General features: G+C 39.6%; 3 protein-coding genes across 6 annotated transcripts; 2 read left to right on the top strand and 1 right to left on the bottom strand.

Moving 5' to 3' along the window:
• Positions 1-7,986, top strand: sp1 (sp1 transcription factor). 3 transcript variants are annotated; one of them, XM_034083315.1, is made up of 6 exons: positions 1-90; positions 700-776; positions 1,682-3,062; positions 4,984-5,122; positions 5,260-5,453; positions 6,088-7,986. In XM_034083315.1, exons 1-6 carry the CDS (start codon positions 84-86, stop codon positions 6,384-6,386), a joined length of 2,097 nt encoding a protein of 698 aa, XP_033939206.1. In that variant the 5' UTR covers positions 1-83; the 3' UTR covers positions 6,387-7,986. The 3 variants fall into 3 exon arrangements, with proteins under 3 accessions (XP_033939206.1, XP_033939205.1, XP_033939204.1); XM_034083314.1 differs by having other exon boundaries at positions 4,981-5,122; positions 5,263-5,453; XM_034083313.1 differs by having other exon boundaries at positions 4,981-5,122.
• An 89-nt stretch (positions 7,987-8,075) lies between these two features.
• Positions 8,076-12,659, bottom strand: LOC117446852 (cell division cycle-associated protein 7-like). Its single transcript, XM_034083321.1, has 8 exons — positions 12,579-12,659; positions 11,706-12,062; positions 11,283-11,378; positions 10,895-11,047; positions 9,528-9,668; positions 9,231-9,380; positions 8,389-8,525; positions 8,076-8,195 (listed from the first exon to the last, which is right to left on the bottom strand). The coding sequence occupies exons 1-8, from the start codon at positions 12,579-12,581 to the stop codon at positions 8,150-8,152; spliced, it is 1,083 nt and encodes a 360-aa protein (XP_033939212.1). The 5' UTR covers positions 12,582-12,659; the 3' UTR covers positions 8,076-8,149.
• A 1,099-nt stretch (positions 12,660-13,758) lies between these two features.
• LOC117447027 (anti-Muellerian hormone type-2 receptor-like) lies at positions 13,759-20,063 on the top strand. Of its 2 annotated transcripts, none has more exons than XM_034083603.1 (11): positions 13,759-13,831; positions 14,628-14,819; positions 15,135-15,206; positions 15,503-15,583; positions 16,155-16,258; positions 16,369-16,590; positions 17,171-17,285; positions 17,669-17,820; positions 18,018-18,174; positions 18,754-18,890; positions 19,031-20,063. In XM_034083603.1, the coding sequence occupies exons 1-11, from the start codon at positions 13,795-13,797 to the stop codon at positions 19,145-19,147; spliced, it is 1,386 nt and encodes a 461-aa protein (XP_033939494.1). In that variant the 5' UTR covers positions 13,759-13,794; the 3' UTR covers positions 19,148-20,063. The 2 variants fall into 2 exon arrangements, with proteins under 2 accessions (XP_033939494.1, XP_033939493.1); XM_034083602.1 differs by having other exon boundaries at positions 15,033-15,206.
• Positions 20,064-20,139: the final 76 nt, after the last annotated feature.

Raw genomic sequence — 20,139 nt, 5'->3', positions numbered from 1 at the left:
GGGAGTCCATCAAGTTTGTGTGAAGTTGTGAAAAGTTGTGTCAACCCGAAAAAGAGCAGAGAAACTCCTCCCGTCTTCAAATTATGAGCAGTAAGTGAACTTTTTAAACTCAGAGGAATGTTATGAACGAAGCATTATTCAGCAATTAGAATAATAGTATACATGTTTTACATGTATTTACGGTTAAAGTATGATATTGTAATGTTTTCTAGCTCGTGTCTCAAGCAGTTTAAAAGTGACCAACTACTAAACTGCTAATTGTCGGTTTTTAGCTAACCGTGTAATAGTAACTCTAGTTCTTCATTCACACACAATTCATCCACATCAATTGAAGTTTGTCATATTCACTTGAGCTACCTACCTAGGTTACAGTGAGTATTGCAGTTTAAACTATGTCGGTCTCTTAAGCTAATACGTAGCAGTTGTTCTGAACATTACTTGTTGTGTTGACTTCTAGTTAGCTTAGCTAATATGCTAGCTGGCCCTTTTGAGCACTTGTAGCGTGGATTTCCTCGTATTTATCTAAATGACTTCACCTTAGAACATTCCCTAAAGTTGAGTTATTTTCGTGAGGTCTACCATGCGTACATGTGTGTTTTCTCCAGATTGTTGAACCCAGCGTTATCTCATGTGGATCGTGCTCTGGTTGAAATGTAGCTACTTTTAATAGAAGTGATCTTACAAACTCTTCTTCCGCAGATCAGCAGCAGGGTGAAATGGCCGCAGTGGAGAGCGGTGGAGGCTACAGTCAAAAGCGAGACACAGGAAATTCACAAGTAAGTTTCGCTGTTTCTCAAATCCGATGATCGCCAGCCGAGGGACAGTAACTTTAACGTATCACGCTACACCATATGACACACTTATAACAAATGATATGTATTCCCTTCGGTTCGGTTTGAATCTGTCATCCATCTCTGTCGGGACTTGTACGGGTTGTTGATTTTCTCTCCGGAGCACATGTCACCGGGGTGGGGAATGGGCAGGTAAATTTCGCCCACACGGGGTGTTCCCGTCAAACCGCGGCACTTCATGAGCATTTCGCTCGGCCCATTTGGCTGGCCTTGGAGGGGGTGGCTAGAGGAGTGTGTCAGTTTATAGGGCAAAATGAAGTGGGAGGGAGATGGGTGGTTTTGGGGGGAGGAGAAGCCGAGCCCGCCGCTGCACTGGACAACATGTGGTCCCTCCCATCCTCTCCCACCCTGCATCCCCTTGACTTCTTACTACAGCAGCACCGGTCATAGGTTTAATATTATGAAGGGTGTTTTGAGAGTACGGCAATATAGCGGGGTTAGATTTACAAAACCAGTTCCATAATGTATTTTTTTATTTGTATTATTAACTCCACCCCATGAAATTGAAATTATACGTTAACATGTTTTTAAAAAAAAAAATGGTGTCTCTTTAGTTCAGGTTCTGAATTTTGTTTTAAACATTGATTATTACTTGTGTAATTCCTTGGTCTTATTATTCTAATTATATTTTACTCTGCTGTTTTATTATAAATCGGCATTCAGGATTGTGTTCCAAGTGTTGTTGGCATCAGTTTATTTATTTATTTGAAATTAGTGGACAGACATTCTTCCTAGATTTGCACCATTAGCATGTATGTTAGTCATGGTAAGATGTATTTTCACTATATAAATTCCATCTGTCTTTTTTCTTTCATGTTTTCTCTCTCCAGGACTCACAGCAGCCGTCTCCTCTCGCCTTGTTGGCAGCCACTTGCAGTCGAATTGACACCCCAGGAGAGGGTGATTCATCTGCAGACCAACAACAACAAAACCAGCAGCAACAGCTGGACTTAAACCAGGGTATTTTCACCTCCACAGCCAATGGTTGGCAGGTTATCCCTCTTAGTGTTCAAACAACCTCAGGCACTAACACTGTCACCACCGACTCCTCAGGGATCATGACAGTAGGAGACATAGGCAAGTGCAGGCAGGTGTTGTCACAATCAGCAGTTGCCGTTAGCACCCAGCAGCAGCAGCTTCAACAGCCACAGCAATACGTAGTAGCTCAGACTCCATCAATGCACGGGCAGCAGGTGCTTACCACCATGTCGGGTATGATGCCCAACATCCAGTACCAGATTATTCCCCAGTTTCAGACGATAGATGGCCAGCCTCTACAGTTGGCACATGCTCAGCAGGATAATACGGTATCTGCTGGAGCAGGGCAGCAGTTTCAGATAGTGTCATCCGCCAATGGCCAGCAGATCCTAGCTACGACCAACAGAGCTGGGGCTGGAGGAAACATCATAACAATGCCCAGTCTCCTCCAGGGAGCCATCCCCATACAAAATATAAGCTTAGGTAATGGCATGTTACAAAACCAACCTCAGTTCCTGGCAAATATGCCTCTGTCATTAAATGGAAACATCACTTTGTTACCCGTCAGCACCGGAACAAGTGGAGGGGGAGATGCAAGTGGTGGAGGGGATACAGGGGGGAACCAAATTATACAGCAACATCCAGTGTGCAGCGCGGCAGCTTACATGACAAGTGCGCCGACTATCACCACGCAGGCCTCTTCTTATGGAATCGCCCAAACGCACAACAGCAATGGAGTGACCTTCCAGCAGAGCCTATCTTCTCTGGGTGTCCCCATACAGCCAGACAACAGAGACGGGCTGCAGCCACAGCAGATCCTGATCCAGCCTCAGCAGATCATCCAAGGTGGAGCCCCCCTCCAGACCATCCAGGCCGGTACTGTCACGACCGCTGGTGGTCAGGTCTTTGCGACTCCGACACTCAGCCAGGAAGGGCTTCAAAATCTTCAAATTATGCCAAACACGGGCCCCTTCCTCCTGCGCACTGTAGGCCCCAACGGCCAGGTGAGCTGGCAGACCATTCAGATCCAGAGTCCAACGGGGCCTCAGATAACGCTGGCCCCGATGCAGTCTCTCCCTCAACTCGGCCAGGCTCAGGGGGGAGCTGGCGGAGTATCTGTCAACACCGTGCAGATCCCAGGCCTCCAGACCATAAATCTCAACACGATCGGAGGCACTGGCCTGCAGATGCACCAGCTGCAGACAGTTCCCATCTCCATCGCCAGCTCAGCAGGTCAGTCAGTAGCCTGCTCTCCAGGAATAATTCATGTTCAGTGTAAAACAAGAGTCATTAGCCGCTTTCACACCAAGTACTTTGCCTTACTTAGTTCCCAGCACTTCCCCCATGGAACTAAAGAGCATATCGCGTTCACACCGGAAAAAGTCCCTGAGGGAAGATTAGGCAAATTAAGCCGCTGACGTCACTTCTTCTTCTGCTTTGGGTTTACTGGCAGGCCGCAAACAACTTCATGGCGTATACTGCCGCCCGAAGTCCCCGGAGTTGGGGACTGGCTTCAGTAGAAGCTGCTGGGACTCCCAGCAGCTTCTACTGAAGCCTTCCGCCAGAACGCCGAAACCTCCTCATCTCCATCGCTCCCATGTTTTCTTTTGTGTTGCCATAAGTTAGTCTCTCTCCGTTGGTGCGCGGGGCTACTGCTAATAATGCTAATGCCAGCAAATACAATACTTCACAAAACTTTTCAGAGTTTTACGGGGCGTGGTTTTCAATTCGCCCAGTCAATCAGAAATTGGAACTTTTTTTCTCCCCAGGAAAGTACCTGCTCTCTAGCAGGGACTGAAAAGGGGGTGAAAAGTTCTCATGAACTAAGTTCTCTTTTTGGTGTGAACGCAAAATCCCAGGAACTATCGGAACTAAAAGGGAAAAGTACGGGGTAAAGTACTCCGGTGTGAAAGCGCTAAGTTAGTATACATATTTTGTTGATGTTGCAAATATTTAAAAAATGTACTTAATATTTACTCAATAATGGCATCATCACACAGGACTTTCATAATTTAAAATGTATTAATATATGTTTTAAGTTCTTTTACTTTTATCAGTACTATTCAGACATAATTATATACATTTGAGCTTTAATCAAAATAATGGAAATGTTGATTGTTTATATCTTCTAGGAAAAACTGATAAACAACAAATATGATAGTACACTGTAATTGTTCAGCGGTACAGTAAATGGCAGTTGGGCTGAGTAAACATGTTAAGTAGTCCAGATTCTCTCTGTATTGACATTTTTCCCTCACACCGAAAAGTGTCAGTATCCTATATCTCTGGATTTGATCCTGCGTGTGCGTGTGTGTGTGTTGCTCTGCTGGTTTAACCGGTTCAGCTGGCCCAGGGTTTCCTGAACGCTTCACGGCACTGCATGCATTTTTAATCTTGTTGACAACTTTGTATCTTTTGAGTTTACACTGACACGACATTAAAGAGTTGTGGTTGGCCACTGTATCATAGTACAGGTGTAACTTGAACCTTCCCATAGCAGCCATTATCACGTCACGTGTTAACCCCTCTTTAGTTTTGCTATTGGCAGCCCCTTACCGTATGCAATAATACATTTGCTAGCCTACATTTGCGATGTTCGTGAAGAATCATTGGGTCTGCTTTGGTGCACGTGATTTGCGCTGTTATCCTTATAATGAAATAATGTGCTTCCCATCAGCTATGTATTTAGATGGCTCTGTTTACTGGATGGCGTATTGTTCAGTCTCTGTGGTCACATCACAAACGTATTAATAAAGGATGTGTCCGGTTTAAAAACAGGTATTTTTTTTTTACTTTGGAATAATAGTCAAAGCCTGCAAGCCTCAGGTTTCCAGGCACTTCACTGTTTATTCATAAATGAATGACTAAACTAGTTATAATCAACACATTCATCTCAATGGTACTTGCACTGTTAGGTACACGCCTGTTGAATAAAGCTATTGTAAATGCCCATAAACAATACAATATCCAAAGCCAATCGTGGAAATTCATCACCTTACCTATTACAGTAGATTGGATCAGAAATGACATATAAGGAGTGGGATGGATTTTCGTACAGAAAATAATACAGGAAAAAGTTTATATATGATGTCATATTCATGTGAAATGTATAGAAGATGTTCATATTAGTATTTGTATTTCATCACTCCAGTAGACCAGGCGCTGCAGGGGGGTGGAGAAAGTTTGGATGACGGCACAGCTATGGACGATGAGGATTTAAGCCCACAACCTCAAGGGAGACGTAACCGCAGAGAAGCCTGTACCTGCCCCTTCTGCAAGGACGGAGAGGGACGGTATGTCACTGACTTTGTTCAGTCCCTATTTTTCATAGGGAATTTTAGAAAGACACACTTAAAGCTGATTTGATTGTTGTCGGTAGAAATCAGAAACCCTCTAACTCTTGTGATTGTTTTGTTTTTAATACATCAAGCAGGGACCCTAATAAAAAGAAGCAGCACATTTGTCACATCTCTGGCTGTGGGAAGATCTACGGCAAGACGTCCCACCTGAGGGCTCACCTGCGATGGCACACGGGAGAGCGACCCTTTGTCTGCGGCTGGTCCTTCTGCGGCAAAAGATTCACCCGCTCAGACGAGCTTCAGCGCCACAAGAGGACGCATACTGGTGAGCATTCTGTTTAGTGAAGGACATTCAATCTCACACAAAACTAATAGGTCAATAACCTAATAATAGAAATGAAAGAAGGGCCACATTATTATTTTTTTCTAACATGATCAAATAATTACTCGATTGACAGAATATTAATTGCATATTTTGAAACCACTTAATTCTTTGGGTTTAAATTGGAATGCTTATCTTTTTTTTATTCAATCTGAATGAAAGTAAATGTCCTCGAGGTTCAGTGTGTCATCTTGGCGCTTTGGGAGATTTCTGATATCTGACATTTTAAAGGCCAGAAGATTACTAAAGATAATAAATCACAGAAAAATAGATAATGCAATTCTGATCCACTTCAATCTTGCATAATATCTTGTCTTGCATCTTCCTGTTACAATATTTAGATTTAGATACAAAATTGTATAACACTCTTAAATGTGCATTTCTTAAATGGTCTGTTGTAGTCTGGTAATATCTGCTGCAGTATTTTTACATATTCATCATCATCATCTTTATTTAAAGAGACTCTTGGTCCATTATTACAAAACATACAACACTCAAATACAAACATTATATATATATATATATATATATATATATATATATATATATATTGACTTTTGTTCCTCCCTTCTTTCAGGTGAAAAAAGGTTTGTTTGCACGGAGTGTCCCAAACGCTTCATGCGCAGCGATCACCTCTCCAAGCACATCAAGACCCACTCGAACAAGAAAGTAATCCCCACCAGCAGCAGCACGGTCTCCACCGACCCAGCATCCCCTACAGGAACAAAAGTCATCACAGGCACCGTGTCATCCGGTGACCAGCACACCATTGTCACCATGGAGACCTTATCCGCAGAGAGCATAGCTCGATTAGCCAGCAGCGGGATCAGCATGATGCAGGTGGACCTTCACCATATGAACGGAAACAGCTACTAAGGACTGGAGGACAGGCGCTAGTGGATGATGCATTTTGGACATTTGGGGTAAAATAGGGCATGTGGGACTGCAGACATGGAACCTGTCCGGCGGGAGAGGCGGTCTCAAATGCAACACACGGACACTATTGATTATGACAATTGAGGCAGGAATAATGAACTCCATCTTGTATTTAGATACCTGTAGCGTTTAAGGGTCAGAGTTGGATGAAAATGTTTGGTTAAAGAAATCATCATGAAATTGTATTTCTCCTAAAATGACATGTCACTACACCGAGATTTGACCCACACGCACTCAGTCCTGCTTGATAGTGGGACTGCAGTAACACACACTGGCACGCTTGATATTAAATTGGCAGCTGGTAATACCCTCTCCACGAGCTTCTTTAGTAAGGAGAAACACTACTAAGGGACTCTCACTTGTTTCCAAGGCTGTGGGCTTAGCTGCCTGCCCTCCTAAACATCAGGTGGTTCCAGCCGACAGACGGGGCTGCTGTATTTGGCTTAAAAGCCCATAATGCTAAATTCATCCCTAAAAATCCTAACAATTTAGAACAATAAACGTTTAGTTTTCTCTCTCACATTTCTGGGTTCACAAACTAACGATCAGTGTGTTGGGGCTAATATGGGAAGGGTTTTAGGAGGAGCGCAGGTCAGAGCCAGGAGGGCTATTATCATGTGAGGATGTAGGTGTGTCAGGGCACTGAAATCCTGAGAATAACTCTTTAACCTCTTGTGTAGGTACCTATTCAAGCCATCAAGCTTTGATATGTTTATCATAGCAAAACATTTAGATTTTTTTTATGTATATATCTTTTGGAAATGTAAAGGCTACAGAATTTCTCAGCTTGGGGAGGATCATCTTTGCATGATTGCAGGAGATTGCCTCTCCGTTGTATGAACTCCTCATGCACAATCAAATCTTAATCTTCTGTTATTACTTTTATATATATATATGTAGATTACATGTTTAAATTTAAGAGCCTTTCTGCCATAGAATAATGTATTCTATACAGTACAGATCTTCCAAGTGATTTCCCCTGAGGTATACTCATTATCTTTGCCTTGCAGTCTTGTTTTCTTTCGATGGAAAACTGTTTCTTTTTAGTCATATCTGGAGTAAAGTATTTTGTTATGTCCAGACAGCATAAATATGTAAGCTCTAAACCAAAGGTTCATACTCGTTTAATAAGCAAAACTAGGGAATCTTTCTTTGGTCCGTCAACTTTCTAATACTTTTTACTTGTGGTATGCAGATGCTAAAGGTCTAACTGGAAACTATCCAGCTTGAGGCACAGCACCGGACAAAAATCCCTTGGTTATGGAATTAAAAAAAAAAAAGTTGCAAAATGTAATTATGCAAGGGTCAAAAAAAGTTCTGAAAAGATCATTCTCACCAGTTTCATTGTTTCAGGAATCTGCTTTATTGGAAAAATAATGATATCCTTCTATTATGACAAGAATTGTATGTTTATAACTTTCCTTTGAAACTCTATAAACAAGTGCCCTTATTTTTCAGCCCCGTTTTAATAAGGGATTTTATATTGTGTGTGTAAACAACTACTGCAAATGCCAACAGCTGGATTAAAATTATGAATATACTTTGTCTTTTTTTCCATCTCGTCTCAATGAAACATGCACAACAATCAGCTGATTATAAAATACTTTATTCATTTAAAATCACAGCTTTGGTATGATTTATTTGTATTAAAACAGACTGAAAACTTTAATAAAACCAAACAAACACTCCACCTAGTGTTGATATCACATCTCTACATCGTTGTCCTCATTCTTCAGTTTACTCCGGAGGCTGTAAGGAGAGAAATTAAACAATGCAGAGGTCAGCGCCATCACTTCATGTAACTATTAAGGCGGAAAAGCAGTATAAAAACCAGATTCCAGATAAACACGAGTATTTCATAAAAAAGGGATGTTTCTGTCACATTGATCAGCAACTTGAAATCACTAAAACTTATCAAATGAAATCTCGATTAGTTCCCCACCTGCTGAGGTAGGAGTGGACGTCAGAGAAGCCGTGGTACTTGGCAAGAGGGAAGAGGATGCCGGTCGGGCAGCGGCCCTCACGCTTCCGGCAGAAGCTGCAGTTGCAAATGCCACGACAGGGAGGACACTTCCAATCCTGGGAAGATAACCACATAGTAAAACACTTAAATGACTGGGTTAAGAATGAGAGAAAGTAACATGAACAAATATATCAGTATTTAATGACAACACTAGTCTGCCAATACTTTGAGGTGCCTGCAGGGGCTGCAAATTTACATCAAAGAGACGTGGCCTGTGAACAACCCGGTGTTTAGAAGCAGGCTGATAGATATTGTTTATTTTTTGTCTTGCCACTTAATGGAGGGTTCCTAGAAGTGTAGAGCTACCATAGGGGAAAAGGGTACACTAACAAAAATGTCCATATTTAAAACATAGTCTGAATGCCACAAAAACATTTGTAATTCAAAGAAATAATCAGGCTCACATTGTGCCACAAATCTTGAAGGGAAGTTAGTTGATTTACTTTGCCCTTAAATACAATTAGTCACAGTAAATGCCTTTTTCAGGCCGTGTGAATATACAGAGTTGTTACCCATGTGATCCAATCGTTAAAAGTCTAATATACTTGAGACTTTATTTTAACTGACCAATAATGTCCACAGCAGGATTTTAAAATCGGCATGCACTTGTAAAAACAGCCATTTTAAAATCTGTATAAAACATGCCTCAAAATCCCTCTTGATATTTTTGGTAAATAACAATTTCCCTATTTAAAAACTGAGATTATCTTTGGTGCATCTACAACAGTGTAAAGTGTGTATTAGTGTGTTAGCAGCCTCACTGGATCACGCAGAGCCTTCTTCACATCCTCTCCGTATCTGTTTTTCAGACACGGCCCACAGAACTGACCCACAATCCCTCTGCAGTCCTCACTGCGGCAGCACGTCTTGGTGTCAACTGTTTTCTGACGGCACTGATGACATGTCGTGCCCTGAAAACACACAAACAAGTCCACAGGTACGCTGACATTCTACAACATGTCATGCATTGTCTTTAGCTTTGGCTACAACCTCACATGATGTGGGCACACATATTTAAAAAAAGAGCATGTCAGGTAGAGTAGAGCTGGGAAACTCACTGTGTCTCTGTTGTAGACTTTTTCAGTCATGATGTCGGCCACCAGCTCAATCTCTTCCTCTGTGATGTCCTCCACAGGACGGATACAATGAGGCTTGCACGCAGTAGGCCGCGGGGCACGGCGCCGTGGGGCTTGACGTACCTGAAACAAAATGACGATAAGTTATTAAGCTTTAAAAAGGTCACCTATCATGCAAAATTCACTTTTTAATGTCTTTTATACATACATATGTGTCCCCGGTGTGTCAGGAGACTCACAAAGTGTCAGAAAATACAACCCTCTCTTTTCCTCCTTACCCACATCTCTAAAAACGAGGGAACAACGGAGCTGATACAAATTTGCTGTGGTCATGACGACATATCGGAAATGTGGGCTGGCTTTACACCCACTGCCCTATCAGAAACAATGCACGACGTGTTTTGGAAGTTATATGGGCCGTTTCTCAATGTCGAGTACACATACTGCAGAGCCACTATTTCAAGTATACTACGTCATAAAGTAGCGCCAAGGACTGTTTAAATGCATGTTAAATGCCCAGCATTCTGCGCCACTCTATGACGTAGTATACTTGAAATAGTGGCTCTGCAGCAGGTGTACTCGACATTGAGAAACGGCCATGGTCTGTGTTTGCATTAGCAAGCATCGCTAACACTCAGAGCTAACCTGTACTGGAGAGAGTATGTGTAAAAAAGCCGGATATAAAAAAGGTACCCACCTTGTGGTAAACCTGTGAGAGAAAAAGCCTTTGAGCTCCATACTGTTTCAGAAATAATCCTTGATGTGGTTTGGAACATAATATGGCGTTTAATCACGGCAGCATTTAGCTGAGAATCTGGGTAGAATCCTCCTGCATGAGCTCTCCTCTTTTTTTTCTTTTTAAAGCTACGGACCCAGAATCAGCACTTCTCTAACAGGGCTGGGATAGAGGGGTATGAGGCAGGTCTAAAATGGGTGATCCGTTTGGTATTTTGAGTAAAACACTTCATAGACATGTTTTTTATATATCTGAGACCTGTAATATATGCCTACAAACAGTATAATATGAGACCTTTAAGTTTAACACAGAAAATGACAAGACACCAAATAGGTTAGCTAGCCCTACAAAAAGAACAACACCTGCTCACCTCTTCAACCACTTTACAGTACATATTACAAAGATCAAATGGATGATCTAACTAACACAGTTTTCACTCTCTTACTAATCACTTTCTGTGAACGCTTGTATACTGTTGCTGAAGGGTGATACAACACTCATGTAGTTTTAAACAAACCCACACTCCTCCTACAGCACGATACATCCAGTGCTGTAGTACAATGTGTTTCTAAACATTTTCCACTTGTCCTTGATAAATGAATGTGCTGCTGACCTCCAGCAGCTCCTCCTCCAAGCTCCACTCCACTTCTTCCTTCTTTGGGGATAAAGGTCCCTCAAATCCCCCCATAGAGCGAGTCTGTCTGCGAGACGCCCGCTCTGGGTTCCTCCTGGTCTCTCCTGCAGCTGCAGCAGAGCGAGGGGGACGCTGCAGCAGATGGTCAATAAAATCAACACGGCACAACACTATTAAAACAGAGATCTTCTCAATTCTGAGTTTAATAAATGTAGCTATCTATCTGTATCTAAATATATTTCTCCTATGGTTTACACTTTCAAGCAAGATATGAATGCTCTAACTGTATTTCCTCCTCCTCTTTTCTTTCTATTAAAAACTGCAAAAACATCTCTATTGTGAGATACTTTTTCTTAAATTAGCTCACAGAATTTTTCTCTTTCTTCATCTCTGGGCTGGCTTGGTTTTTTAGAATCCCTGCACCTCCTGGCATCTTCTTCAGGTCCGACATCAGCTGAGCCAACTGTTAGAAAACATGGAGTGAACAATTATAGACAAGGTCAAATTAGAAGTTTCTCAAGTCAGTGTAGCAGGGATATTTTTTTTAGCACTAAAAACTAATACAGTTTTTACTACATTCAAATATTATTACGTTTTCATGAACTTTCATTCATTACTCAAATCTAAGGACATATACTTCCATGATAACCAGGCCCTGGGCCAACCTTTATTATCTGTTTCTACTATATGCAAAAATACAAGTATTATTAACTTAGCCACTACTTTGGGAACCACAGTTAAATCAAGCAGTTTTCAAATAGTACAATACTGTAAATAGTTTCTGGTTTACCATTGCTTTGTTGGCCTTGATGGTCCGTTCTCTCTTGTCCAGGAAGGAGGCAGGTACATCTTCTGCTGAATCGGATCCTTTATCTTTCGCAGGATCTACGGCTGTCTCTACATCTTCACATGCAACACGTTTCCTCTTCTTTGCCGGAGTGGTCTTTCCTGCCCGCTTTAGCACTCTCTTCTTGGTCATCTTCTCTTCCTCTTCTGCCTCCTCTTCATCGGTGGACTGCTGGGTAGAGGGAGTGGATCGAAGTGCCACTCTCAGCTGGAATTTTTGGGGCCCATAAAATAGTTTAGATGTGACCCTCTGCTTCTTGGGTGAAAGGTCAGGCTGGTCTTCATCTTCCAAATGTGAATCCTGATGGAAAACAAATTCAAATCCAATGGAATTTCTTTTTAGCTACTGATGCATCTCTTACACCAAAGTTTTCAAAGTTAAATGTATCTGATTTTGACAACACCTCTAATTAAAGACAAGTAGAACTGCTGCATTTCTGTTTTCAAACAGGGTAACATTATCGTACGATAATATTCCTAATTTGCCAGCGTTATATTGTAAAACAACCAATAATTGCCTTTACTAAATCTATTTATTGTTTTCATTTTCAATCTGATGCTGGATCTTGCAGTATATTTAGGAAAAGTCACTAATAGTCTTTTACGTCGATTTCACTGTCAGAATCAAAAAAGCCGTAAAATGTTCTCTCATTTTCTCAGTCCTCCTCGAAAACATCGGTTAACACTAGTATTTTTGTGACGGCCTTCATCCCAAAAGTCCCTGCCTGATGCAACATATCACAACAAATGTCGTTGTTAACCATTCATAAAACCATGTATAGTTTGTATTTAATGTGATAATAATAAGTTACTTTACCATATCTATTCTTGAAAACCGTGACCCACTAGCTCCTGAAGTTTAGCTTGGCCCGCCCGCCGCGCAGGTACCTTCATCAATCTGATTGAAAACTAGAGATGCTTGTTTTGAAGCTCAGAGCAACACGGATGCACAGAATGAAGTATCGAACCTTATCGCTTATTAACTCCGCCCTAAGGGGAGGAAATTATGATAAAAACGTGCGCCCTTTCAAGACACAAATGTTTTGCCTGAGTTACTGATAACTTTCAAAAGTTGTACTATCGATTATTGTCGTGATAAAATGAACACAAAAAGGAGTTTTTCCAAGCAAATTGAAAAATATATTCATAAAAAGACCCGGCATGAATTGAGTCACAAGGTGAGTGTGTTTGTGTCAGTAGAGGAAACATAGACAGAATATACAAGGGTATAACTTTACATTAATTGTGTGTAAAAGCTGTGTTCAAGGAGACCCATCTTCAAAGATAAAAAATACTCACAAAACTAAATGTAAATCAAAACCAGTAGATTCTAAGTGGTAATTTTAACCTTTTGAGAGCTAACTATCATCATTCTCATAACAACAATGCTGCACATGCCCCATCTTACATCATGTTAGCATGATATTACTAACAAAGCAAACAAAAAAACATCACAGCTGTAGGTTGCTTCTTTACTAAATGTATTTATTGTTCTGTTAAACATAATAACTTATGTAAGTGTGTGTGCTTTGCATTTTCTTCATCAAATTGGAATGGCATCAGTTATTTGATCATTAACCAAAATATTGTACATTTTCATAATTTTTGATTTGGCAATCTGCATTATTTAGATTGAAATCCTAATTTCAATTTAGTTTGACATGATTTAATAAATGCATCCTGATTATGGCATAATATATCATTATTCTGACTTGTTTCTAATATGTAAGCTATTCTGTTATTTTCCCTTATAATTTGGCTTCTACGTATTTTAAGGGACCCTGACAGAATGATGCTGACGACACCCCACAGCTGCAGACAACAGCCCCCTTGAGTGCTGTTGCTTTACAGTGGCAGATGATTATGTTGATAAAGGTCCTGTATTCCCACATCCCTTTGTGTGGCAGCGGGATATGTTGTACATGCAGGTGTGTGGCAGTGGGAGTGATGCTTGGGAACGTGGGAACCTCCTCTCACATTCCCAGGACTGATAAATACTCACTCCTTGCTTGGCCAGTCCTGACTCCGTGACCATGATCCTGCAGCAGTGGTGGCTGATGTTGGCTGTGGGTGAGTGAATTTGCTTTTAAACTGTTGAGCTGCATGTGTATTGTTTGTATTTGTCTGGTTACATTTCCATGGGAATTGTTGCTTGTCTGCTGTAACCCCTAACCTAAACAAGAATCATCATTAAAGACGTTTATTAAGACATGAAATATTTCAGTTTTTGTTAATTCCCTCAATTTGACATGGTTCCAACTCACTGTAAAAATTATAGTTACAGCTATGTCAACCTCCGTCTAGGCTTTTTGCATACAAATAATGTTGCATATAGGTCAATATATATGCTACCATTGAATACCCCTTTTAACTGCAGTGCTGATAAAACATTCTGGGAAAAAGTGTTTCTCCTAGCAAGCATTAGTTAACACTTGATGAAAACTGAACACTGAGATAATTCACAGCCACTAATAGTGTGATAGCTGCAAAAACATTGTGAATATTGTGGCTACTGATACGAAGCACTTTTAGGTTTCTTTGACTAACCCAAAAGCAAATCTTACATGATTTCACTACATAAAACGGGTGAGCAAGTCTAATTGATTAGCGCAACTGATGTTGATTGTCTTTGTTAAAAACATTTAATAAATGTAATGACATTTCAAGTGATATCGGCTTCAAGAAATCATTATTTAGTGTATAATGGAACCATCACCAATTAAGTTCTGTCTTAGAAACTCAAATAATAAAGCTGTAGATTGTATTGAAATATTTATTTTAGACACCACTTTAGACACCATTGTTGGCTTGAAAGACACAATTTCTGCCCAACTACAACGCTGTCTGTTTTTTATTCTCCTACCAGAGTGCATCTTTATTTGCATCACCGGCCAATCTTCTCCTCAGAAGAGACAGTGTGCATTCAAAAATACTACTGCGAACAAAATATTCGAAGATGTGGGTGTTGTGAATGGGTCGGTCCAGGTCTGTGAGAGCACCCAATGCTGCGTGGGCTATTATCGGATCATCAATGACCAGCCACGGGTTGACATTCTCGGTAAGAAACTGTAGTGAAATATCATGAAAGGAACCTCTGGATTAATCTGCCAGGTCTAGATTATTATTCTTGTACCATTAGAAGAGTCATACACATGTCTAGTGTTTCCTCTAACAAATCATGCTGTGATGTATATTATGCATAATGTAATTGGTTACACTGCAGGTTCTCAGTTTGTTTCCTATGGTGTTACTGATTTTTCTGTTCTCGCAGCTTGTGATATTGTTGAAATGTCTTGCCCAAACAACGCCTGCATGGCACAACCAGCACAAGTACTGAACAACATTACCTCCATTAAATGTGCGTGCAACACAGACCTCTGCAACAACAACATCACTTGGACCTCAGAGTCAGAAGAGCCTCTACCCACCTACTCTTATTCTATGGGTATGATCAGAATCAGATTACTATCTATATCGTATCACTTGCAACCAACATAGTGTTGGTATTATCCTGATATTGTTAAGTACTTTTCTTTTTATAACAGAACATTGTATCTTTGTCTATTTGTTTATAGTCTATGCATTTCCACATACGTCTTGTCCAGTGAAAACCCCCCTTTTACTCCCTTTTTAAAAGTCTTTCTTCTTTTGTAAAGTAATGAAAACACTCAATTGTTCAGAACGAATTACAATGTATCATTCACAAATAACAATAACAAAAACTTTTTGTTTTCTTCCCAGGTAAAAAAAAGGCTGCTGTGATTATTCTTATTGGAACTCTGCTAGTCCTGTGGCTCATAATTATGATATTGAAAGAGAAACGTAAGATCCTTTTTGTTTTCAACATTACAAAAAAGTAAAATACCGCCCTGTATAATTTAAAGGTAAAAAACGGTTATCAAATGAAACTGACCTGATTTAGGTATGCATTATTGTAGTATTGTTTTTATCACAGTGATTATTGACAGGATATAGGGAAAGTATTTTGTTGTTGTTACTAATAATGTGTAATTTTGCTTTGATTTATATAAGCAGAAATGTTGAGTTAAAAATACAATAAGTCTATTGACATTAAAGTATGTTAACTGTTGATGTTTGTATAGGAGGCACATTTACACAAGAGGAGATTAAAAAGGGAAGACGATACTGTTAATTCTGTGTGAAATGCTCTCTCATTCTTGAAGTATTACACGTCTCCGCACTTTTAAACTCAAGACTCCGTTCTCATGATGTCTTTGTTTGACCTTGTGACTGTTTCATTCTCTGTGGAAGACTGACCTTGGTGTTTATCTCTTCAATAACACCTCCCTACCTCTGTCCTTTGTTTGTTATCAGATTCCTGTGCCTTTTTTAAATGTTTCTTTTGATAACCATACCCATCCTCTTTTTTTAGAGGAGAATCCACCCTCCCCTGATGCTGACAGTGTCTCACGACTGTGTTCCTGCCAAACAAGAAAAACCTCTGAGATTGACTTTACTGACGTTGAACTACAGCAGGTAAGCCCAGATATGGATTCATTCTATTTTGGTTAGCAGTGAGTAAAATATTGCTAAATCTTTCAATGGATTTATCTCGACATATTACCTGTATGTTCAAACCTTTTCAGATTGTGGGCCGTGGGCATTTTGCCACTGTCTGGGAGGGGAAATACAAGGGATCCATGGTTGCTGTGAAAGTTTTCCCTGAAGTATGGAAACATACCTTTACTGCAGAGAAGGAGGTCTATGAGCTACCACTGATGAAGCATGCTGGGATTGTCAACTTCCTGGGCTCTGGGAGGACACCATATGAAAGCAGTTGGCTAATTGTCCTGCAATTAGCTGAATATGTGAGTGGAAAGTAGGTTTTATTTTTATTTTAAATGGGATATTCCATTTCCTGAGAGATCAAATGTTATTCTGAGACAAAGGTGAAGGAAAACACAAAAGAGTTGGGGCAAGAAAGCAAAGAAAGAGGGTTTGACTCTGATAGGAAACTAAATATTTTAAAATGCTCATAGTGATGAACCTACTGAGACTTAGCTTTTCCAGAGCTTGATACTGAGTTTCAGCTTATGTATTGATAAGCTTTCCGTCCTGCAGAAGTCGGCAGTAATCTTCAGCACCAACCAACAGATACTTTTAGAGACTCTTTAACTACTGTTAGAAACAAGTGAACAAACTAGAGAGGTGATCAGGCAAAGAGAAATTACAATTAAAAAAAAAAAGTTTCTTAGTAACAGCTGGATGTGTAAATAACCAACTGCTTTCCACCAGATCAGGTCTTAACTTGATTTTTTTTTAATCTTCCTACAGTTTTTCACCCCATATTCTTAAACACTCATTTTTATTGTACAAATGTGGCCAAACACTAAACGCTTTAATGTTCAGATTCTTAGACATTCATAACTGACGTCCCTTTGATTTCAGGGCTCTCTCCACTCCTATCTGTGTAAACACACCACCAACTGGATGTTGTCAGTGAAGCTGTGCCAGTCTTTATCGCAGGGAGTTTCCTATCTCCACTCTGACCTTCACATACATGGTATTGGCCAGAATATTATTTTTGAATAATTGTGTGCGTGTGTGTGGTGGGCAAGTCTGTGTTTTATCTTACTGGTTTACAAAGCATGCCTGTACAATCGTATGGGTCTATATCCACATTGTTGCTTCAGTATCAAACATGACTAATAATTTTGATTATATTGTTTGTAAACATATATAACTATTATACACTAAGTATTTTAAAACTATTTGAGATCCCCACAGCTGTTTAAAACAGCTCACATCAATATAAAGACGAAGCAGGCTCCACAGTTAAACAAGCTTAATGAATGAAGTCTTTCTGGATCTATTAAATCCACTGTTGTCAAATAAACAAACAATTAGAACATTCTTATTGTAGCACATGTGTGTCTTTTCTTGCAGATGTGCATAAACCCCCTGTGGCCCACAGAGACTTCAGCAGCTCAAACGTGCTTGTAAGAGCAGATGGTACCTGTGTCTTGTGTGATTTTGGATGCTCAACCATCCTGAGATTTTGTTCAGGACATCACAGGTTCCATGCGACAAACATAGAGGTGAGACCCTGGTGGAGCCACAACTTATTATTGTTAGGGTACGGCACAGTGAAACCATAATAGGAGTAAACAGTAAATTATATGCAATAGGTCGGCTTTTCCGTTCATCAGAATCCCTACAAAAAGAAATGAATATATGCAGAGGGAAAAACCTATTACATTAGAAACAACTAATTCCCATGACTCTCCATCTGCAGGCCCATGCTCAGGTGGGCACGCTGCGCTACATGCCCCCTGAGATCCTGGAAGGCTCTGTGAACCTCAGAAACGGCTGGTGTCTACTGCAGGGAGACATCTACGCTCTGGCCCTGCTGCTGTGGGAGATCTTGATGCGTTGCTCTGATTTATTTGAAGGTAAAAACTCCTTAGATCAGATCATGCAAAGCCATCAGTAAATGTGATGGGCTTCTAGATCTGTACACTCTTAACAGCCCTATTGTAATCTACAGAAACGCTGTACTTCATTTAGATTCAAGATATATATGAAATTGAAATATTGTCTACTGCATAGTATATTTTAGTTGTGATTGTTTTGAAAACGCCTTTTTAATTTTAATTTGGATATCTTGCACATCATTTTTATTGTATTTATGTTGGTGGTCTTATATTCTTTATTTATGTTTGTTGATAATTCTGACTTTCTTTAGTTTACCATTTATTTTCTCTTACTATGTTTGTGTTATGCACTAATACACCAAAGCTAATTATTTCTATTAAACCAACAAAATGTATATTTGTTTATTTAAGAACACCACACGTTAAAAATAAAAAATATGAACTTAAACGTTTATAATACTGCAAATGTCTGCTTTCACTTTCCTTTGTAGTTTTTTGCTGAATGAGCTGAACAGTATCTCTGTGCACTGCTTGGATACACGTCATGTCATGAGACTAAGCGGATGTTAAAATGTATGCAAATGTCTCCATCTGCAGGCGGTGTTGCTCCACAGCATCTGTTGCCTTATGAATTAGAGCTGGGAGCCGATGTAACCCTGGAGAGCCTCATCCAGTATGTGTTTCACATGGAGAAAAGACCCTCCATACCTAAAGACTGGGCACTGCTACCACAGGTATTCTCACACAGTGCTACTCACCGGAAAATGCTGTTTTCTGTATTTGCAAAGATACATGAACTGATATAGCTGATCAAATGTTTAAGATAGTTGATTTAGTTTGTCAATATATTAAAAAAAAATCTCACAACTTTCAGGGATTTGTGCTGCAGGAGCTCCTGACAGATTGTTGGGACTGTGAGCCGGATGCTCGACTGACCGCTCAGTGTGTATTGAGCAGATTAATGAATCTTCAGTCTTCTTACTCTTCATAATATGTTTTCCTTTTATGGGGAGATAACTTCTTATAATTTACATATCAGAAATCTGCACTGTCCTATTTGTTTCACTACTTTTCAGCTTTTCAATATTTAGATCTGTATATTTAGACCCTTGTTAAAGCATGGCTTCTTCTTCTTGACTGCAACATGTTCCCATTAATCTCTTTCATTCTATTAAATAATTACAACTTTATTAATTAATTGTTATCCAGAAAAATGATAAAAAATGAAAACACTCGTATATAATTGCATAATAAAATAAAAATGTTTTTGTGAAATACATGCCTTACTTTAGCAATTATCTGTGACTTTGTTTTAGGTAACTATGATGTATGATGTATGATTTTGATTTTATATTGAAATAATAAATGTTCTGAAAGTAAAGATACTCACAACTAACAATTACACTTAAAGTAATTGGGCATTTTCACAGCAGTCATTTAACTTGCCATGTCAGAAAATTAATAGGATGATTGAAGTCTTTTTATTTACTTTTTTTTTTAAATGACACCTTATAAAATAAATGCAATTCTATTGGACTGTTTTTACTGGTAGGTGTATGCAAGCTCAATGTGAAACAGTCATGACTTAATGGGACATTTTTTTTGAACATTATCATTATTAATGTTATTAGTAACACTGCTTTTTCTAGCTGTGAAATTGTCTGCTGTGAAAAAGACCTGAAGCTTACATATTTTAACTGAACAAAGCCATTATTGTTTTTAGTTCCAGATGTGCATTTCCTGTAACAACATTGCAAATATTTGTTGTAAAAAAACCATATAGATGTTGGTAGGATATTTGTAAAAACAAAACAAAAAATGTTGATGCTCACCGGTTGGTTTGAAAATAGTTATTTGTATTAATACTTTTTTGTGCCAGATTTTGGTTTAATAAAGCCAGCCTTTTACATGTTGAGCCGTGATGTCCTTGATTGATGTTAGGTGTGTGTGTGTCATGGGCAAAACCAATGCTGCTCACAATGT

Source organism: Pseudochaenichthys georgianus, chromosome 5, assembly GCF_902827115.2.
Source record: "Pseudochaenichthys georgianus chromosome 5, fPseGeo1.2, whole genome shotgun sequence".
NCBI lineage: Eukaryota > Metazoa > Chordata > Actinopteri > Perciformes > Channichthyidae > Pseudochaenichthys > Pseudochaenichthys georgianus.
This window is presented reverse-complemented; position numbering and strand designations above follow the sequence as displayed.